A 23,890-nucleotide genomic window follows, 5' to 3' on the forward strand; every position below is an offset into this window, starting at 1 on the left:
ATATTGTATTTAACATATACAACATGTATTGGACTACCTGCCATCTAGGAGAGGGGGGAAGGAAAAGGAAGATAAAAGTGGGAACAGAAGGTTTTGCAAGGGTCAATTACCCATGCATGTTTTGTAAATAAAAAACTATAATAATAATAATTTTAAAAAATAAGGCAGAAAGAACTTGGAGCACAAAGAAGAGAGTGTTTTCCAGCAGCACAACCAATCACAGATAGGCATACAATCAGTTATCTGGAAGTTAGTTCTTTCATTTTAATCAGTCTTTTACAAAACTTCCCAATCATTTAATAAAAGATGGCCCTCTTTAATAGCCATAGACATTGGTCACTATTTAAACGAGACATTCTAAAAAAGTAATCACAGAATAGTTTATAGTAATTTACAAATGAATGGTACACATTTAGATACAGAGGTAGAAGTTCACTTTTACAATGTTTCACTAATACACAGATACCAAATTCAAGGCACAAAATAGTTTGCTTTACAAAAAAATACTGTAAAAATGTCATCTGCTGTTCTACAATTTGAATAAAACTTCTGAAAGAATCTTTACACCCTTTCACACTCCACAAAGTTTTTTTTCCCCTTACTAATCATAGTTGGCACAAAAATGGGAATTTTATATAAACTGTTGCTTTGATAAGCTATGTACTCTAGGCATGAGTCCAGATAAAGAAATATAAATACAGCAACTTCCTGGGGGAAGGACACTTTATGCAGCAAAATTTGTAGATAGAAAAATGTAAAGTTTTCTTAAACATCTAGGTCTCCAGAGTGATGGACAGATACCTAATAAAGTTTTTCAAATATAAAATTTGGAATTAGGTTTAGAAAATTTATTTTAACTTTTAAAAGAAGAGACCTGTTCAGCTTTCTACCATGCCACTCAAGAACATTATTTTAGCTTTGAAAAGGTGGAGATTTAAAAGTTGTTTCTGCAAACAGTTGAAGATACATGCATATTAAAAACAATCCAACCACCACCTTTGCAAATTGGAGTTAACAAGTACAAGTTAGGAGAGTAGTGCTGTCATCATTCTTTTAAGTTGCAAAAAGTTGGCTGAAAGGAATTCTCAATTGCATGAATTTATAAATCCTAGAGAAATTTTGAAGAAATTCACTGAAATTACTCTCTCTAGGCTTTTCTTCATTTTCAACAACAATGATAGTCTGAAGATGGCACATGGTGCATTTTTATAAAAAAATTGACTGTTTTAATGTCCTAACTAAAGGACACTGTTGGCAACTATTTAAGTTCATTTTTGCCTATCACATTTCCCAAGTATTCTAATCAATTAATTTACAGTCTATATAAAAAAAATGTTTGATTTGTAAAAGTTCGCACAGGCTTAGGATCCAGAAAATGTCAGAGTAGATGCTGATGTGCATCATCTTGAAATATTTTGATCATCTTCAGCTCCAAATGACAATCTGGACAAAAAAATTCTTAAATCCCATTTTTAGCTTCATTATTGTTTGTAGCTTGTTTTCTTTGCGCAATGAAGGGGTACATACACTTGTCTGCTCCTAGGAACCGATACATGCAGACAACTGCTTCAAAAGGTAGGATGCTGCAAAGAAAGTTAGAAGGTTTGATCATCATTTTAAAAACAGGACCTTAATTTCAATAAGCATGTACAGTAGAAGACACCCAGTTTGACAAAGATACATACAAAAACATTCTAGAAAAGTTACCTCTTCATGAAAGTTACAATGTACATGAGGCGAGGAGTGCAGATCATGGGCTGGTCTGTGAGGATGGCCTTCATGGCCTGTTTCACACAATAATCTGGCTTTAAAGGTGGCAGAAATGGTTCGATTTCTTTCCTGGAAATGATATATTTAAAAAACTAAAATAAGAACAAAATCTAAGTGTGTCTGGTTTTTGTAAAGTACAAGAGAGTCAAATGTGATAAAACCATAAAGCTTAAAAACATTCCTTCAAATTATTTTTGTAGCCTCCCTATAGGAGGCCAAGGCTAAGGCTAAGGCTGTACTTAAATGAAAAACAAACACTAAATATGGAAGTGATGTTTATTGTTGTGGCAGTAGTAGTAGTGTTGTTGTTGGGATGATCATAAGACATGATCCTTTCTTTAAATGACTGAAGAACAAATACTAAAATATTTTATAAATAATCTGAGAACATTTATTCTATTAATATTATTTAATTCATTCTTCTCCGTTTATAGAAGAAACAGCGAGTGACTTGCCCGAAGATGTACCAACTGCCAGAGTCAGATGTGGAAGTAGGATTCAGGCTGTTTTGACTCCTCTTCCAGTGGTTTCCCTTCAAGTTTGGGGTACTTTTTTTTTAATTATCATTCATTTCTCCACTAATACCCTGCAGATCCATGACTGAATTAGTAAAGATTGAGTTTGGGTTATTATGTGCTTTGACTCTATACCATATCTGAATGTCTATTATCTTTGGAGGAATCATTATTATGAACTCACTTTTTCTTTCTCTATTAGTGTGAGTAACTGAAAGGTGACTATACTATTTAACACCTACTTGTCACTATTCTCAGTGCTTCGAGAGCTTCTCAAGACCCAGAGCTGAGTACTTACAGTAAAACAAAAACAAAATTTAAAAAAAGAAAAAAGAGGATTGAATTAGAAGTCAGGATATTTATATTCTACTCTTTGTTCTGACTTATCTTTATAAACGGGACAAATCATTTAACTGTGTCCCATTTGCAAATGTTGCAACAGTCTTCCACTACTGCTTTGATGTACTGTTGATCTCAAAAAGCAACATATTAAAAACAAGCTCTGAACAAGCATGTAACAAGTTCAATTGTCTTTCTTTGCTCAGTCATTAAACTCTCAAAAGTTTCTCACTTATCTTCTTAGGGATGGGTTGTACAGGATAGTTCTTAGTTCAAATTAGAGATAACTGCTCCAATCTTTCTATATGTATCTGGCACGCCAGAGACATTCTAGGCAGTGCCATGGGGATCTGCTCTCTTGCTAGGAGTATTTTCTGTCACCTTTTTCTAAAAAAGCAGGTAGCTTACAACATAGGTCTCTGAGGAGACCCTAGAAGAATGTGCATTATTATTCTGCTGTCAGCAGTGATTTTCTATACAATCAAAACCCATATTAAAGCTATTATTGCCCACTGTTGCCCTTACTTACACTAATATAGAAACAAAGTTATTTCTCAAAAAATAATCTCTTAAGAATCTTGCAATCATTTGTCTCAGGCAAAAAGTAGAAATCTTGACAAATTCTATCGATGTCATAAGTATATTTCCTTTGCAAATAGAATCTGTGATAGAATCTCTGACCAATGAAATTTTGAATAAAATACAGGTGACCTTAAAAAAAAATAACCTCTAAGGGAAACTTTTGATGCTTAGGTTGACTCTTTAGGAGAAAGTGCTTTTCCAACAATTTTCCTACTTATTAATTTCATAGTAATCTTTATGAGGCACTATCAATATGATAGTAGCTTGCACTTTAATTTCAATAATGTTAATGAGTTTTATGTGTAAAATAGCAATTACTATCTAATTACTATCTATATTATGGTCACAAGGTAGGCTAAAATTTCTGAAAAACTAATTCCAAGAAGGAAGATTACTTTACTCTCACCCTCACCTTCTGTCCCATTTTATGGGAAAGGAGAAAGGTGGGCTTTTCTTACCTGATTCTGCAGCCTCTGAACATGCCAGTATCTACAAGGTAAGGACAAACTAAGGTTGTTTTAATTCCATCCTTTTCAGCAGCCTTTAGCTCATGGCTCAGGGATTCATGAAAACCCACCACTCCAAATTTGCTGGCACAATAATCCTGTGTTAGAAGCAAGAATAGAAACACTAAAGAGTCTCCACAAGGCAAAGCAGACTAGATGTACTGGTCCTATTAACTTTAGTTAGATGTCTGATATGTTACAGGTGAATGAACAAAGAAAAGGAAACTATTTTCAAGGCAGATATTTGATTTGGGTCAGTGCAGAAATAATATTTTCAAAGTGACAGCAGAAATAGATGAACTTTTTTTTTTTTTTTTTGGCCACAGCAACTAAGTATCATATTACTTTGGGGAAATTACCACAAAGATTCTATGAAAGCTAACAAGCTAAAGTTAAATATGGAGAGAGGTTCCCTTTGAAGTGTCTGGAAAGTTTACAAATGGTCTCTTGTTCAGTAAATGAGACTGAAAAACCAGTTTGTTTAAATTAAGGCTAGAACAAAGCAGACTAGTCTAGCTTAGAGTATAACTTGTTTGAGTCTCTGACTTTTTTAAAGCTAAAGTTCAAATTAAAAAAATATTAAATAGCTTGGCTTCAGGTTAACACTAATTTAGGAAACACACATTCCCAGCATAGAGAAAAGGATGTCCTTCCTAATTATGTGTACCTGAAGACTAGAACCAGGATAACCCCTGACCATAGCAGAAAAGATTTTTTTTTTGGTAAACCTGGATTTAAAGCTGTCTTGTTCAGCCTAGTCTCTTACATATTTTTCTACACTTATGTTTTCTACTTTATCTGTAGAATTCTACAGCGAACTCACAGTGGCCCTTTTGCATGCTTAATAACACCCAACATGGTACTATGCTCACCTTTTAAAATTAGTTTGTGATGTATAACCTATATCAAATTGTTTGCTTTCTCAATGAGGAGAGAAGGAAAGAAAGAAGGGAGGAAGAGAATTTGGAATTCAAAACTTTTAAAAATGAATTTTGTTTAAAATTGTTTTTACATGTAATTTGAAATTTTTTTTTTAAAAATGAAATTAGTATGTGATTAGGAAGATCCTTTTAAATGAAAAGGTAGTCTTTGGAGGCTTATTGACATCTCCCATCTCCCACTGCTACCTCTTTTGATCCACTGAAACAGGAATGGATTAACCTGAATAAGTAAATAACATGTTTCTCCACCATCCATTTTTAATAAAGATTTGACTTGACTTCTGCTTCTTTGCCTCTATAACTTCCTTCAGGGGTCACCATATGGGCCATCTCCAATGAGATGGCTTTCTTGGATCTCTGATTGTTAGGGCTTGCTACCACCTCCTTAAATTATCCTGTATTCATTTATCTTGTACATGTTGTATCTCCTCCCCCCTACCCTGATAAGCTCCTTGGAGGTGGGAAAGGGAGGGGGAAAAAGATTACTTCATTTTTGTTCTCTGGTGACTGGCACATTACAGACATTTTACAACTACTGTTTGGATGGATCTACAAATGTTCTGTCTGGGATAGTAAACTCTGGCCAAGGTTCTCCTGTTGCCACTAGAATTAACATTTACATATCTGGGCCATTAACTTCCCTGACAGCCATGAAGGATCAGTACTTGTCCTTCTATCTGGATCAGTTCCAGCATGATGTTCTGTTAACTGAGTGTTGTTTAAGTACCTGACAACTCCTGTCAATTGTAATAAAAGTTGATTCTGAAGGGAAATTTTGCAAAAAGTTATCCTCATTCTGATGAGCAAAACCAAAATCCTTTGGTATGGGTAATGATGGAGAAGTCCTTGATGGGTTATGAACTGTTTAAATAGCAGTTAATCCTATTGCTACAAGTGGGCTTGACAGTTAATATATACAGATTTAACAGAAGAAAATTATTTATAATTGACAAACCTCAACTCCAGCTGTACTGAACAAGCCTAGGGAACTTGCAACTGTCACAATGTGACCATGATTAATCTCCAGCATCGTAGGAAGAAAAGCTTTAGTGGTCTGAAAAAAAAAAAAGTTGCATGTCAGCAATTATTCCTAATGTTATCTGTAACTCATCTAGAACATAAAATTCCTATTAGAAATTCAATTTTATTTCCAAATATTTTATTTTCCCAATTTAGTAAAACAAAAACAAAGATAAAGATTGGGAGGATAGTTGAATCTCACTCTCCTCAAGATGATCAGAAATAGATATATTGCCAATACAATTACACATATCCATTACCTAGCAGTACCAAATGACACAGTCCACCTAATTCTGGTGACTTGTTTTAATGAAGACAGTTATATTATCATCTTTAGTTTTAATTACCTCAACTTAATTTTTTTCCCTTTTGTTTTGATTTTTCTTTCATGATGACTTTTATAGAAATATGTTTAAAATGATTGTGCATGTATATAACCTGTATCAGAGTGCTTGCTGTCTTGAAGAAGGAAGGTGAGGGAGGGAGAAAAAAACTGGAACTAAAAAATCTTACAAAAATGAATGCTGAAAATTATCTTTACATGTAATTGGAAAAATACTACTGAAATTAAAAAAAAAAAATCCAGGATAGTCAGAATTCTTTTTATGTTGTTCCCTCTAGTTTGCTTTTTTAGAATAACTCCCCTTTATATCTTCAGGATTTCATTCTTAAGAGCTTCTTATTCCACTTGAGCCAGCTTCATTTATACTAGGCCATTGGATCCTGCCTCTCCTCAGTGTGAATGCTTTGAAATCTGTTCTGCCAAAATCTAAAGTGATATCTTTGTTCCTCTTGATCACAAGCTGTAAGATGTCAAAGATTACCATCCTTTCTATTTCATTTAGCTGACCATCCTTTCAGAAAGATGAAATTATATCATACGGGCCAGCTTTAAGTTTCTCAGCTACTCTGATTTCAGCAGAAAGAGAACTCCAGTTAAATGTCCAGCATTGAAATCTTCCATCACTATGATCTCATTCTTCCAGACTGGATTTGTGATCTTTTCCCCAAATGCCTTATTCAAGTTTCTACCTTCAGTTCTATAGTATACTTTAGTGACAAAATCACTTCTCTTTCTCCTGTGATGATGACTTAATCATTCAAAATGTACTTTTTAAGTGTCTATAATATTCATCTTTTATGTGTATAAAAGTAAGACAATCCTTTTTTTCAAAGAACTCATGTTTTATCAATATCTTGTCTTGAGCTTTAACCAGTTGCTCTCCACCATGTCTGCTTCTTGGGTTCTTGAATTTCCTCAAAAATGAGTCTTGCTGTTACATAAAATGCTTTACCACCATTCCCTTTATCTATTCTATTCTTTTTTGTATAAGAATATCTTTCCAGACCCATATTTAGGCTCAAGTTCTAATTTCAGTGCTACTTAGTAGATAAAACTTGTTTCCTAAGGATCACTACTTTATCCTGTTTATTACCTATACTTTCTATTTTTGTGTATAGACATCTGAGTCTATGGATTTTATCTGCTGGCTTTCAGATATAATTCTCCCATAAATTACTTATTGATCCTCTTTTTTTCAGCTATCCTTTTGTTTTTTTCTCCTAACTACATGTAAAGATAGTTTTCAACATCTATTTTTGTAAGATTTTGAATTCCAGTTTTTCCCCCCTCCTTTTCAGGACAGCAAACAACCTAATATAGGTTATATATGTACAATCATTTAAGTCATATTATAAAAGAAAAATCAAAACAAAAAAGGAAAAACCATGAGAAAAAAAAAGATGAAAATAATAATTCAACTATCCTTTCTATGTGAAACCCATTATTCTCTGACTATCATTTTAAAACCTTCTTGATCACATTCACAAGATAGCATTTAAAGCACTTTAGGCTTTGTTTTATATATATATATATATATATAGATATATAGATCTAGATCTAGATCTATATCTATATATATCTATATCTATATATTCCCCACTTCAAGAACTGCAGTTTTAGTCAATTGATTTTGATAAAACATTGCTGTTCCTCAATGGCAATATATATTCCAGACCCATAATCCATGTTTTCCCCATCTCCCCTACTAACTCTGAATCTCTAATTTGCTTCAAAGTTTATCTCAAAAGCTATCTCCTGAGGTCTTTCTTACCTCCCCTACCCCCATGATTATCTGCTTCCTATATACCCTTTTGTTTTTTTACTTTTTTGTACATATTTAAATGTGTACATGTCTACAACATCAAATATATCTGAGCAAGGATGGTTTCCTTTTTTTTCCTGAGGCAACTGGAGTTAAGTGACTTGCCCAGGGTCACACAGCTAGGAAGTAATAAGTGTCTGAGACGAGATTTGAACTCAGGTCCTCCCGACTTGAGGGCTCTTGCTCTATCCCCTGCATCACCTACCTGCCCAAATGGTTTCATTTTTTTATCCACAATTAATAACAGACGGCCTAGAACACTACCGGCGCAAAGTAAATTTTTTTTAATGTAATCCAACCCCTCTAATTTTTTTTTTTAAAGGTAACTGAGGCCCAGAGACAGGCTATGATTTGCCAAAGGTTATACATGTCATAATTAGCACAGTTGAGATTTGAACCGAAGTCTTTGACTTCCAAATCCAAATAAGATCCTTCCTGGTATCTTACAAAAAACAGTGCTATTCCCTTCACATACCCTTTTCCCCCTACATCTTTCTTTCCCTACCTCTGGTTAATTCTAGTAAAGTTTGTCCCCATGTCTCCTAGTAAATCTTGTATGTTGTTGGATTAATTTTGTTAGAAAAATCATTTTTCAAGATGTCCTTATACTACTCAATAACCTTCAATAGCTCTTTACCAAATACTCTAGTCTATAAATTGTCATTCAATTTCCTGTAAAATCTCACCCAAACTACTTATAAAAATTGTTAATTAACTGACACATGTAATGCTTCTAAATTTGCAGAGTTTTATGTACTATTATCAATACCAGTTCCATCTTATGGATAAACAAATGGACATTTAGATAACTTACACTTAGTCACACAACTGGCAACGGTCAGAAAGTGATATGTGAACCCAAGCCTAATACTGTGTCCATTTTACCTCATACCTAACCATTGTTTAAAAAAACAAAAAACCAAAAACAACCCAACAACCACTATTAACCAAGTCAAAACTTTTGCTCCTGTCTCCTTATCTATCTTACTTGTTAGATATTCATTTGATTCATGTTGTTATTATCTCCTTCAAAGACCCAGCTCAATCCTGATACCAAGAGAGACTACTTAGTATATAAAGACTACTGGATTTGGAGTCAGAAAGTCTGAGTTTTGAGTTAAGTATTGGCTGCCTATCAGAAGACAATTTCCAGAATAATGTAATGGTTCTCAGGGAAGATTGACCACTGTCAGGAGGATTCTGTAGTGGAAAATCCCAAGTGATACTCTAGTGAACTGTTAATAAATATGGGTCCAAAGTAAATGTGAAATTGAAATATCTGTTTTGATGATTTTACAAAGTTATTTTTATCTCCCAGGAAAATATAATGAGAATATTGTTGTTTTATGTTTATTTGTTAATGCAGGCTTATGAACCTTTTACATATTAAGCATTTTCTAGGGCAGAGGTTTATTTTCTCTAATATTCATATAGCATACTAAATATGTTTTCAAAAAAGGACCTTGTTCTCCATATTTGGGGGATCCCCTGGATATAAGACATAGCCAAACTTTGTTTCAGACTTGCTTATTTAGTTGCTTTGGGGTGGAGATATACTTATTATACATATATGAGAACTCTGACACCCATCCACCCAGATAAATCTAGGTCTGTGGGAGTCCAATCTGGAGCCCTGTGGCAGAAAGGGCTTGTTAGCTGTGTGATCACAGGCAAGTCACATCTCTCAGTCTCATTTCTTGGTCATTAGGAGGAGAATGTCATCTGACTTATGTACTACACAGGCTTGATATGAGGCTCAAAATGAAATAATTATATGAAACTGCTTTATAAGTTATAAAGATCTATACAAATAAGTTGGTAGTATTAGTATTTTATAACTGTGTAGTGCTTTATACTTTTCAAAGTACTTTCATATATATTTTCTCACTTAATCCCAACAAATATCCCAACCTTTCCTATAAAGTCTTCTCAGATTATACCAGTTCATAATAACTGATCCACTTTCCCCCAAATTCTTAGATGATACTCTACTCTGTACTATATAGTTTTACCATTTACTTATACATAGACTGTCTTATATTGTTTGTTCCAGTATTAATAGCCTCTCTAACCAGATTTTCACTCATAGGCATTCTCATATAATTAGCAGTACTAAGTCCATGTTGGGCACAGTTTGCAGAAATTTCAACTTTTTTTTTTGTACTGACAAATAGGAGTGGCTGGGGTAGGTCATTCATGTCATTGAAATTGTTCATGAACCCTAAATTTTGAGAATCACTGTTTTAGGACATTAAAATCTGTCTACAGGCTCTAGCTAAACTCTAGAATGAATACTCAATTGTATAAATAAAATAAAATTATATTAATTATAGAGTACATTCTCAAAATAGGTAGGGAAATATATTTGTGTGTTTCCAGATCGTTAGTTAGGTACCATGTTTTGGCTAATCAACTTCATATTCTCCAAAAGTACTTCACAAGTACTAGTAAGTCAAGAATTACTAGCAATAAATTCTAAGTCAGTTTAAGTCACTTTTTATTACCTTTTAAAGACTAGATGGAAAGGAAAAGAATTAACCAAAGTGGTACCATAATTTTAAGAAAAATTTTTACATATATCTTTCCTAAATAGTCCAAAATTAACTCTTGAGAAATTCACATGATAAAAAATCCTAACTTTGCTAGTTAACTGATGTTCTGAATCATGTCTGCTGCAAACAAGAATCCAATCTAATACAATCCAATTCTAAGTTTCTTGTTTTTGGGTTTAGAAAAATGCAAAGTAGTTTTGCTCTAATAATCTTTACATATTCTTATAAGACATTTTTGCCTATAGGTGTTAAATGATTTATCCATTCCCCTTAGGTTTTGTAAGAGTTCTTTCTATGTACATCTGAGGTAGAGGAGAGATATTTAATTGGGTTCTGTTTTTGCTTCATTGACTATCAGATTCTGATAGTGATAATGGGAACTTTTTTGTAGTTCTGATGACACCTTTAAGCATATTTTATTTTTGTTTGACAATAGCAATTGGTCTGTGCATCTTTCTGTGCTGTGTGACTGCTGTGTGACAACTGGGCAAAACATTTTAGGAAATGTCCATTTGTCACAAGAGCCAAACATTTAAGTCAATTCAAAGAGAAAGAAAAACTACTTTCTATCCCTCCTGACTTCAAGAAATCCATGAAAAACAACCCTAATTTGATATTTTTTGCTTTTCAACTAGTTTTACTGGCATGTTGTAGACACAGTATAATTAGAGAATAAAACCAGAATACCTACTTGGTGAACTGCCCCACTTCTAGCATCTAACAAAAAACTGTACCAAATAGCATTTAAAAAAGGAAACTTTGTTTTTGGTTAGCAGTTTCCCTTTCCCATTCCCCATCAAGGATAAATTTGGCTTTCTGTGAATAAAAGACTAAATTTGCCACTGCTTTCTGTATAGCTCTAAGATAAACACACTTTGACTAATCGGTCGAAGGCCTTTCTTTAGAAAGAATGTCATTTTGTAGGCATCACAAAACTACTCTATGAATGAACATCTAACAGCAAAGACTAGTATGAGGGTATTCAAATCATTACCACTTAATCAGTCTCCTTTCTAAACCTTGGCTTAGGTTTCACATGTGCATAATACAGTATGTGACTGAGTGCTGAGTTTCCATTAAACATTTCCTCAGCTGCCTGTATGGAAGGAATTAACCATGTTGTTTATGCTTTCACAAATAAACTCAGACTAAATTCATGAGACCAAGAGCAAATTATTTAATCAACATCAATCTTATCATAAATATGTAAAAGGATGTGAGATACTGTTTATTTTTACATGTATTTAATACGGGAAGCATTACTTTTAGTAATTTTCAAAAGCAACTTGACTTTACGTACTATTTTACCTTCCTAATTATTCTTGTCCCCTGCAGTGTGGTAAGATGCCATCTGAGATGCCATCCGAGGCATTCACTGGTTGACACAATGTGATGGGCACAATGAAATTTGGTACTTCATAATGCATTATTAATGCACACAAATATTACACCAAGAATAAGGAAGGGATCACCAAAGGGTGAAATGTCAGTTGCTATGACACCAGTCAGTTCAAACTGAGGTTCTAAGAGCTTTTCACTTGTTTCAGAATAATCATGAGAAAAATATAAGGGCAAATATTTGAAAGCAAAATCCAATGGCTTATGTACAAATCTAGGGCTGTGTTGCCAAAATGAAAAACAACCAAGTTACACAATTATCAGATGAATTTCTGCCAGTCCACATAGTTCACCTGAAAGAAGTTTTGCTTTGTTACACAGATGATAACAAGCAACTATTTAGGTCAGTGGATCCCCAAACAGTAGACAGTAGTCTATCACTGGCTCAGACTTACCTGGGCAGACCTCTAAGCTGGTTGTTGGCATTATGCCGGCTTCCCCATAACTGGCAGGGGATACCAGTAGGGAGTTCAGTTGGCAGAGACTTGCAAGCTCGCTCAGCAACCATCACAGGACTTCAGGGAAATACAAAGTAGGTCTGAACATCAGGAAAAAGGCTGGGGCCCTCAACCTAGGGGGTTTCAAATTCTAGAGAATTGCACAATGCTTTGTCACATTCTCACTAGAAGTACTTATAAAATGGGAGGCTTTAGAGTTGAAAAGGATCTTAAAGGTCAGCTACATGTTCTACATAGTATATAATACACCATTTGAGCTATAAGGACTAGAGCCATACATAAATTATTGTGTATTTCAATCCTGGTCAAATATCATAAATTGTAGAAGATTTTGAAGTGAGTTTTATCAAAAATCTCTAATACCAAATTCTTACTAAAGGTTTCTGTCAAAAAGTTTGATATCGATAAGAAGACAGATAAACACTGAAATTCTAACAGATGCTACCTACTATTTTTTGTGAAATATCCCAAACATTTTCCATATCTCAACATTTCCTAAACAACATAAGCATCTTTTTTTTTCTCCAAAAGTAACTTTCAAAGGTACTTGTAAAGCTCTGATGTTTTCCTGTGTTTGCATAGTCTTAATGACTTCTTAAACAACACATGAGTGAAGCTAAATGAACAATTACAAGCTATGTCACATCGTCAGTAATTTGTTCTTACAGGTTTACGGCAAATTAACTCTTAACAGTCTAGCACTCCTTCCCTCCCCTTTCCAAAAGTCCTCTAGTTCATTCTTGGCGTTCTTAATGAAAGATTTTACAACACAAAGAGGCCTGCAGCTGCACTGTCAGGACAAATTAGTCGAAAACTAAACAAATGAGAATGCAAAGAAAGGCTCTACTTGCAAAGTGTGGCTTTTGAAAATTTGAGACTGATAACATTTTAAAGATGTAGGCAAGGACATACACAAATTTCTATTTGCAAAAAAAAAAATCAGATTAATGGATACAAATGAGGAAATTCAAATTCTCACAAGAGATTTGCACATGTAGAGTATTCTCTTGATCAATTCAAGAAAACACTTCTGAAAATGATGATTTTTTTTAACACCTTTTCTAACTCCCTATTATCCAACTATCTATGAACAAGAGGAAGAATCTCAAGTTTAGGCCCATGATATTCTGAAAAACACGATGGAGAGATTATGAGAGGAACAGGAAAAATTGTCTTAAACTCTTCTGAGAAGCAGGCAGGTTATTAATCACAAATGTGAAAAAAAATACTATGAATGATGATAAATACTTCTTGTATAGGAATATAGTTGTCATAAGCTTATGTGTTTAGTAGTACTTTTAAAGGGTAACTTGGTGGTGCAATGGATAGTGCTAGCTCTGGAATTGGAGGACCTGAGTTCAAAACTAGCCTCAGATATTTACTAGCTATGTGATCTTGGGCAAGACACTTCACCCTGTTTGCCTCAGTTGCCTCATCTGTAAAATGAACTGGAGAAGTAAATGGAAAACCATTCCAGTATCCTTGCCAAGAAAGTCCCAAATGATATTCCTTTAATGGATTCTTCAAAAATTCCTTCCCTTGATAATGATAACTCTATTGCTTTCTCATCTGTATTTCATTTTTGACACTACTGGTGCTTATTTTGCCTTTTCATTCTGTTTGTAACTTCTAAATAAACTTGCTTTTTGGCAAAGAGGGAAAAAAAAAAAAAAAAAGAAAGCCCCAAATGGGATCATGAAGAGTCAGACATGACCAATCAACTAAATAACAACTCTTTTAAATTTAATCCCTTTTAATTTAAATCCCTTTCTCCTCATTACAATTTTGTACATTAGGTAACAAACACTGCCTTTATTTTACAAATGAGAAATAACACTTACTAGTTTCTTGACTATGGCCCAATTTCCTCACCAATGTGAGGGTCAAAGATGATCTGACTAAATTCAACATTCTTCCCAGTATGCAGTTTAGTCTCCTCTCCATCTGACATCACTAAATGGCTCCATGTTCACTTAGGTATTTTCCACTCTTCTCCCTTGCTTACTCACCTATATCTAATAAGCTGCAAGATCTTAGTGCTATTACTACTACCTTAACAAGATTTCTTGTATGCATTTCCTTTTTTTTTTTTTTTTTTTTTTTTTTAAATTTACCAAGTGATCATCCTAGTTTAGGTTCTTATCACTATCCTCTGCACAAAAGCTTTCTAATTAAAATTGGAGTCTCTTCTTTCTACAATCCATTCTACAGAGCTGCCAAGATAAATCTTCCTAAGAACAGGTTGAATAATACCACCCCCGTGTTCAAGAATTCTACAGTGGCTCCCTATTACCAACGAGATAAACAAAATAAATCTGAAAGCCCTCATAATCTGGCTCTAACCTACCTTTTATCCTTTCTCTCATTAATTTTTTAAAATTTTGAGTTCTAAATTCTCACTCTCTCTCCAAGTCTTCCCCCACCCAATAAGAAAGCAAGTAATACACATTATATATGTGAAATCATGCAAAATACAGGTTTTGATACTAGTCATGTGGCAAAAAAGAAAGACAAAATAATAAAGAAAGTGAAAAAATATGCTTCAATTTGCACTCAGTTCATCAGTTCTCTCTCTGAAGGTGAGCATCATTTTTCATCATGAGTTCTTCAGGATTGTCTCAGGTGATTGTTTTGATCAAAATAGCTAAGTCATTCATAGTTGCTCATCTTACAACAATGCTATTATTGTGCATAATATTCTCTTGGTTCTATTCATTTCATTTTTGTATCAATTTATATGTCTTCCCAGGTTTTTCTGAAATCACCACTTCATTATTTCTTATAGCTTAACACTATTCCATCACAATCATATACCACAACTTGTTCAGTAATTCTCCAATTGATGAATATCTCCTCAATTTCTGATTCTTTAGTTCCAAATTATTCTTTAGACCAGTTCACAACTCCACAGACAGTTTATTAGTATATTTATTTTTCCATATGCCATCCCATGTTTGTCAATCTGATTGGTAAAGATGGTATAGTATCTCAGAGTTGTTTTAATTAGTATTTCTCTAATCATTAATGATTTAGAGTATTTTTCTATACAATTAATGATAGCTTTGATTTCTTCTTGTGAAAAGTGCCTGTTGATATTCTTTGATCTTTTATCAAAGAATGTTTAGCCCCCTTTTCTAGAATTATTTCATATATCATTTTCTATCATTCATTCAACATTCTATTCAAACTGACTTACAGTTCCTCAATTATGACATTCTGTTTTTGTTCATGTCTTTTTTTCTGGAAAGCTTTCCCTGCTATCTGCCTCTAAGATTCCCTTGCTTCCTTTAAGGCTCAACTCATGTGCCATTTACCATGGGAAGTTTTTCCTTATCTCCTTGGTTGTTAGTGCTCTTTCTCCTCAAATTATTTTGCATTTGGAAAATGAAATGTAAAAATTTTATTTTCTGGGTGAGAGCAGGGACTTTCATTTCTTTGTGCTTAGCACATAGGAGGTACATAATAAATGTATATCTTAGTCGATTAAGATTTGTTGAATAAAACGTCAGTAAATCAATTATAAATTTGATTTCATAGTAATTCTACTGCATCAAGTTCTAATGATTAATTTTTATATAACACATTGGAATGATGCTTTTTTATGCTAAATTTCTTGTTGTGCTGCCTAACTTCGAAGGAGATTAATTCTGTTGTCTTGACAATTACGGTATTGTAACTGTAATAATGTTTTCAGTGGCATATGTGATAAAACTGGAACCACACAGAAAAAATTAGTAAGATTCCTGTATAAGAATGGCATGAACATACATGAAGCATTCAGATATGAGGGGAATCTTTACATTAAACATCTCTAATAAAAAGTCTTAAGTCTACAGGGAACTGACACAAATTTATAAGAATAAAGCTATTTTCCATAATCGAAGGATATGAAGTTTTCAAAAGGAGAAATGCAAAGAACTATCTAATAACTAGTCACTAATAATCAGAAAAAAAAATCAATTTTAAACTCTAAGGTCTCCCCCCAAATCCACATTGACAAAGAGTAAAACATGGTAAATTAAATGTTGGAGAAACTAAAAAGCATGATAATTCACTGCTCATAGAGTTGTGAACTGACCTATTTTGGAAAACAAATTACATATTCACTGATGATAAAAGTTCACAATTTTAAAAAAAACCTCCAAAAAAAGAAAGCCAACTGAAATTTTGCACATAGTGGTAATAAATTATCCATGGGATTATATATTTAGAGATAATAGGATCCTGAAAAAATACCTAGAAAAAAGATAGGGATTAAATGGACTAGGATTCTTAAATTCCCAAGTGTTAATGTTTAAAATGCTGAACATTAAAACTTTGAAACTTTACAATATTCACAGATGAATTAAGAAAATCTATTTCCCAACATTACCTTTTAAATGTTAACTAAACACAAATCTAACTTTTCCTAGTACGTAAATATGAAATCATATTTTAGTCCTAATGAACCACTATTTTGAAATTTGTACCACAGAATTACAGCAATTAAGAGTTATCTAAATGGACACATAAAGAGACAAAAAGGATGCTTAGCCAAGTTATGTAATACTTTCCCCAAAACTTTTGAGACTGGCAAGAGGAGATAGCTCTCTAAAGCAGCCATCTGTGAACATTTTTCAAGAAAACATTTTGAAAAGTGCATTTCATTATTCCTTTGCAATCTTCTATTTTGCATTTTGTGCATTTAAAATTTTTACTCTGAGTCTGTAGGTTCACTAGATTGCCAAAGGGAATTAGAACACACACATAAAAGATTAAGCATCCTCTAAAGTACTTAGACATAAGTCGTAGGTCATCTTGACTTATATCTGAATTATGGCAAGATATCTTTCCCTTAAAATATAGGTCATACTATAGTTCATTCTCTATTAATTAAATAAAAACAAGGGAATAGGAAGAATCCAAGAGTCAAATTTTCACCAAGTTAGCCCTCTTATGTTTTTGATTTATTATTTTTGTGTCTAGAGATTTAAAATTGAATTGCAGAATCAGTTAATATCTAATACATATATGCAAGAACATTTCTATAGTTGCCTTGCAGCCAAAAAGCTAATAAAAGAAGAACCAGACTTTTAAAATGGATACAATTAGAATGATGGCAATACTAATAATTCAGAAAAAATAAGTGCTCATTAAACAGTGACTACTGCTATTAAAGGATGAGATGATGTTCCTTCAAGTAGTGACTCAGAACTACAAAAATTTCCTAACAGTACTAGTATATCTATTGCTTCAATTCAAGCCTTATATTTAAAACTCAATCTCTTCCCAGTAGATGAGACATTAAGAACAAATTTCAAAAGATTTCAAAAGATTATCAATAATCTCAGATGAAAGATTGTTCAAAGTAATGAAAAATACAAATTCAGACAATTTTGAAGTTTTACTTTTACGGTCAGCAATCTGGAAAAGGTAGGGAAAAATGGAAATAGTGCTGATGGAACTACAGGGACACAGGTACACTAACATACAAGGCTGTGAATTGAGTAATCATTATGGAAAAGTTTGGAATTATATAAGATAAATCACTCAACCATTTATAGCCTTTGATCATCAGATCTCTTGGCATATATTCAAAGAAGGTCAAAAAACAGGAAGAAAGATCTCATGAATACTAAAATATTCATAGCACCATTTTTTGTGTATTTAAAAATAACCAGAAACAAAGTAAGCCTATAGGGATGTGACTGGTATATCAATTGCAGTGCAAGCAGTATTATTGCAACATAAGAAATGGCAAATAAGGAATTCAGGGAAACATGAAAAGACTTGTATGAACTGATCCAAAGCAAGGTAAATAGAACCAGAACAATATAAATAAGGACAATTATAAGGTAATATAAAGAGAATGCTAAGTGAAGTTGAACACTAATTGCAATAAACATTTTTTTTGTTTGTGTTTGTGGAAGTGTGTGTGGGCTGTGGGGGAAAGGACCCAAACCTGGCTGTTGTGTTGATTGATTTTACTTAACTTTTTTGATGCAAAGGAAGGTTCATTGGGTAAAGGGAGGTGGTATTTCCAGAAATTATTATGATGTGAAAAAGGAATCACTACTGTTAAGTAACTTAATGTGTGACCTTGGACAAATAAGTCTCTTTAGGACTATTTTCTTATTTATAATATGAGATGGTTGGACTAAATCAAGGATTCTTAATTTAGAGATGATGAACTCATTTTTAATATAATTAGTTTCTTTTAAAATTCTATGCATTTAAAAATATTCAGCTGAACCAGCTACACCCAGCGAAAGAACTCTAGGAGATGACTATGAACCATTACACAGAATTCCCAATCCCTGTATTTTTTGTTCGCCTACATTTCTGATTTCCTTCACAGGCTAATGGTACACTATTTCAAAGTTTGATTCTTCCTGTACAGCAAAATAACTGTTAACACATGTACACTTATATTGTATTTAATTTATACTTTAAAATATTTAACATGTATTGGTCAACCTGACATTGGGGGGAGGGAATGGGAGGAAAGAGGGGAAAAAGTGGAACAAAAGGTTTGGCAATTGTCAATGCTGTAAAATTACCCATGCATATAACTTGTAAATAAAAAATTATAATAAAAAATAAATAAATAAATAAACAAAAATATTCAGAAAGGGAATCCTATGGGTTTCAATAGACTGCCTAAGGGGTGAATGATACAAGAAATATCCCTGTTCCAGATTCTAAACATAAGAGTAATGAGTTGCAATGAAAATTTAACATACCAAATGGAGTTTAGAGCAACACCTATTTTTTGGATGATCTAATGAGGTAATAATTACATTAAAAGAACTGTCTGCATTTGGCAATCAGTAAATTGAATATTTAATGGCTTAAAAAGTAATTTCTCTCTTTTCAGCACAGAATTCAAATTTCCCTGTCAGTCAATAAGTCTTCCTACTATAGTGTTATGTTCTTTGTTCAGTGCTGAGAATACAAAGAAAGTGAAGACTGTCCTTTTCCTCAGGCTAGAAGCTGAAAGTTTATGTACAACACATGAGGATAAAGTAAAACTAAGGAGATAAGTCATTTGTCTAAAGAAGTAAATCTATAAAACTTCTTTGACAGAGTAGATCAGATAGTTAATTCAACTCACAGATTAGAAATCACTATTTGCCTCTACATTTTAAAATTTTCTCTACAAATTATTAATGTTTGATACTATTTCTGAAGTGTTATTTCCTATTCCTTTTTAATCATGTCATATACCTCAAGAATAGAATATCATATTTTACAAGTTTCTGTTTAAAGGCTGGATATGAATGATTGCATTCATATTTCCTTCTATATTAAATCATTTCATACAAAAATTATGAAAATCATTAAATTTGGGAGATATCCAGGTTTCTTTTCCCTTTAGCTAACCCCTTTCTTCCCTATACACCTCAGGGGGGTATTTCTGAAACCTCAAAATAGTTTTCTAGAATAAAAGGCTCAGATTATCATGACTTTTTTTTTAAAACACAAAATCAGTACACAACTCTTGAGTACTTTAATCAGGTTTCCAAAAAAAGTAATTGGAACTACTCTAATTATAAATAACTATTTGTCTTTGACATGGATATATGCTTACTTGGTTCAAGCCATATTAGTTACTCTCTATTCCTCTTGCCTCTGAAATCAGTAGCAAATCATTAGATGTTTCCTTATTATCTTTAGAATCCACTGTGTGACATGGAAGAAACTGAGTCAGTACCACCTAGCATGACATACCCTGATCAGAGAAGGTGCTGTGCTCTAAGAGCAAAGCAGAATTGAATTAGCCCAAAAGAACTTCAAAATGGGCAAGATTAGAGAAGCTATCTCAAATGTTCATATGGATTATTTGTGTCTGACCTGTGGCAAAGCATTCCAAGCTCATACTGGTCTAATTAACCACAGTTGGACACACTTGTAACTTGCCTCTCAACATAGCGATATCATTTTGGTCTTCTTCGAGAATGGAGGATAACAACCAACTACTTTCTTGATATTCTCTCTACCTCATTAAGTCATCAGTCTCCAAGTTCTTTCTCAAGCCTTTAAAAAGAATTCAAATTAAATCTGTACTAAATCACATGATTTGCAATTTATATGACATGTCACACAATGATAATCCTACTAACTTAAAAAAAAAGTGGCTTATAAAATCAGTTACACAAATTCAGTATGTCTGGTAAATAATAGCTATTCTCTATTCCTTTCATAAGTCTCCTTAAAAACAAATAGGAAAACCACAGCAAAAAGGAGTAAGATCAATATTAATCAGTTAACAATCAAAACTATACCCATATTCCAATATTTAAGACTACTACAAACTACTAAAATATTTTTTAGGTTGTGAATGATGGAAACAAAGGACAGTTTCTCAACCAGTTTCTCATCTTTCTAAATTGCAGACAATTTTCTCATCATGGTTTCCATTAGTTATTTTGTTTTTAACAGTAAGGATTTACTTTTTTTGCATAAGATGCTTCATATTTATCCAGGGAAAAGAGAATCAGTCAAATGATCATTAATTTGTAGGGCATCCCTATCTCCTACCCTTAGAAACTTATGCTAACTTTTATAAGGATGTAGGTAAGCCCAAGTAGCTTGGTTTAGAACATCCCTGATCTGGACGATTACATGAAAATGGACTAGTTTAGGATAAAGTGGAGGAAGATGGGATGACATAGTTGTTACAGAGTTCAAGAACTGTGTATTTGCTCTTGTGCATGCACACGCACATGCGTGCACACACACGTAAGATCTGAATAAACATTACTCTTGGAGAAAAGGTAATACAGTACTTCCCTAGGGAAAATACTGTGCTGCTCCTTCAAAGTTTTTCTATGAGCACAGACAGGCTTTGGAAGTTATACAAGTTATGCAAGATTCTACCTGCAGTAAAGGTTCACTTTTTTAATATCAGTATTCTTCTGGTGATATCACAGAGTTACAAGTCATCTTAAGCATTTTAAGAATTAAAAGTGAGTATGATTCAAAGGGAAATACGATATGTGGAGGGTTTGAGCAGTTATAGCACATTAAAAATGAATAATTAACCCAGAGAGGTAGTGTAAAGATAAGGGATCAGAAAAGGTCAGCCAGTTACATGGCAAGACGGTGGGATACCCAATGGATGGTCTGCATACTTGATTCATATCCATGTATCAAGAAAACGAGGAAGGTATTTTAAATAAGTTTAAAACAAAACAAAACAAAAGAACTTGTTTCCTCCCCCTTTAAACAAATCTAAGGGAAAAACAAGTATAAACCACATACAGGTTAAACAGTTATAGGTAGGTTGCTTTCCTGAGAATAATCAATCACACTGTTGAGATTATAGTTCTACTAAAGAAAAATCAGATTAAAAATCAGTTATCAATAGCTTTAAAATGTTTGAAAAAAAGTCACAAAGGGACAAAAGGCAACTCTGGGACTAGAGTGTAGAAGGAAGGGCAGATTTTGGAAATGAAGAGGATATTTAAGGACTTTTTGTACTCCTATTTGTACCCATTCCTTTTTAATTGATAGAACTAACTTATTTATTTTCTCCCCTCTCCTTACTCAAACCAACACAAGTGGCTTAGCTTCCTGGGATATTGCCTAATTAATTTTACTCTGAGGATAAGTCTTTGAGAATGTCCATTTGACCTCAACTTTCTGACATTGTTTCTCTCACACAAAAAGGGTATACTCACTCTCAAATGACTTTCATTTTAAGAAAAAAGAAAATCCTCTTAAAACAAATGCTAGGATAAACCTGATTATTCAACACATTGTGTGAAAAACAAATGTGACTGCACAATTGTCATAATTTGTCATAACATATACCCGCTATGGTTCTAAGTATGTTTATAACCTAATTCTTCAAATTTAGAGCTCATTGCTTTTGAAATTTTCCTTTCCCAATCAACAAGAGCTACTGTACCCATCACTTTTTCTTGCCTACTTTATCATATTAAGATATGCATTCTGAATTTTTTAAAAACCAGAGTTTGTGCTTAGCAAAGTAAGATAACAACTGTGATATATTTGATATTTCCCTAAAGAAAATCTTAGTATTATCTATTCATTTATAGGGAAGGTCTACTGGGACTTGGGAGTTGGAGGGAAGCAACCAGAATTCTTTTATTGGTAAACTTCTAATGCTTTAAGCAGGAAAAAATAAGATCACCAGTAGGAGTGAACTCACCATCTCCAAGCAAAGCTACCCCTTGTTATTAAAACTAGAAAATGAAAGAAAATAAATATGGAAGATAAAAATTTAAAAAATGAAATTAGATTTTGATCAATTCCAGCTTGGTGCTGGTTCTTTTAAGATTATATTATATATTGTCTAATTTATGGGAAAAACTTTCTGGTGATATTAATTTAAAAGTTGTCATTTAATAAATTAATCATGCTAAGTCAAACTCAGAATTTATTCGAAGACACTCAATTCTGTACTCAAAGTCAAAAGAATAAGTGACATTGAAATCAACTAGTTAAGTTAAAAGATAAATTTATGTCAGTGTAACAATGTTTGCCTATTTCCAAGGAAGATCCTCTCAAACATTAGTTGAAGAATTCTTTTTATTACAGTGTTCATTTCAGTTCAAATCATTTCCAGTTCTTCTTTTTTTGAGGGGGGTGGGGGGTGGGGGAGGGGAGGAGCGGAGAATCAGACCTATGATTTGATATAGGGATCTTCAGAAAAGGTTGTTCTGCTCAAGCAAATCTGTCTGCACCTTCAAGCACAAGCATTTGTTTGAAGCCCTACTATGGATCAGGCACTGTGCTAAGCAGCTGAGAGTTGCCTCAGATACTCAGATGAAGTAATTTAGCCATGATCACAAAACTATGTATATATAAAATGGGGGATTAAATCAGATATGTCTGAGGACTTTGGTACTTTACTAAGAAAGAAACTATTTACTGAGAGTTTTCTCTTCATTTTCTAGACCTCACAACTTCTTGTATAATTCTCCATTCTCTCCTTTTCTCTGGTTTCTAATAATGAGACTGCCCTTCTCTATACATGTAATCTTGATTCATCCCCATAAGTCTTCTCTAGCAAACTGCTTTTACAATTATCCCTTTTTCCTCATGTTCAGTTTTTCCCTTCTGGTTTCTCCCCTTCTGTCTACAAATATGTATACGTCAGCTCTATCCTAAATATATATATATATATAATATATAAACCCTAAATCTTTCTAGCCTTTTTATTCCCTTAAATTCTCTCTCTCTCTTGCTTTGCAGAACCAAACTTGTAGAAAAGCTGTTTATGCCCACTCCCTCCATTTAATCTCTTCTCAACCCTCTGCAATTTCACCTGACTTCATCACAACTATAATAACTCTCTAACATTACCAATGATCTCTTAGAAGACAAGTATGATGATCTTTCATCTTTTTTGACCTCTCTGCTGCACTACTGCCCACTGTCCTCTCCAGTACATCATCTCTTCTCTGGGTCTTTGTGACACTGCTCTTATTTTCCTCCTATCTGTTGGATAATTTCCCCCACCCCACCCCAAGTCTTCTTTTCTAGATCACCATTTGCACCCTGCTTCATAACTAAGGTTCCACACTTCCTTCTTGGGCCCTCTTCTCTAAGTAACTTCATCAGTCCACACAGCTTTAATTTTCTCTATATTGAGAATTCTCAGATCTACAAATTGAATCCTAATCTCTTTCATGAA

The 23,890-nt window shown here is 33.4% G+C and overlaps 1 protein-coding gene and 1 non-coding gene across 2 annotated transcripts in view; one reads left to right on the forward strand and one right to left on the reverse strand.

Moving 5' to 3' along the window:
- Window positions 1-239: 239 nt before the first annotated feature.
- Window positions 240-23,890, reverse strand: part of RDH10 (retinol dehydrogenase 10) — a 36,603-nt gene continuing 12,952 nt past the window's right edge. Inside the window, exons 3-6 of the mRNA XM_051970040.1 lie at window positions 5,609-5,707; window positions 3,665-3,810; window positions 1,708-1,839; window positions 240-1,583 (exon numbers count right to left, since the gene is read on the reverse strand). Coding sequence (XP_051826000.1) covers window positions 1,460-1,583; window positions 1,708-1,839; window positions 3,665-3,810; window positions 5,609-5,707 — 501 coding nt within the window. The 3' untranslated portion in view covers window positions 240-1,459. The remainder of the gene's footprint in view (window positions 1,584-1,707; window positions 1,840-3,664; window positions 3,811-5,608; window positions 5,708-23,890) is intronic.
- LOC127546072 (U6 spliceosomal RNA) lies at window positions 15,931-16,034 on the forward strand. The gene has a single exon (XR_007949934.1). It is a non-coding gene; the product is annotated as a U6 spliceosomal RNA (small nuclear RNA).

This window comes from Antechinus flavipes, chromosome 1, assembly GCF_016432865.1.
Source record: "Antechinus flavipes isolate AdamAnt ecotype Samford, QLD, Australia chromosome 1, AdamAnt_v2, whole genome shotgun sequence".
Taxonomy (NCBI): Eukaryota; Metazoa; Chordata; class Mammalia; order Dasyuromorphia; family Dasyuridae; genus Antechinus; species Antechinus flavipes.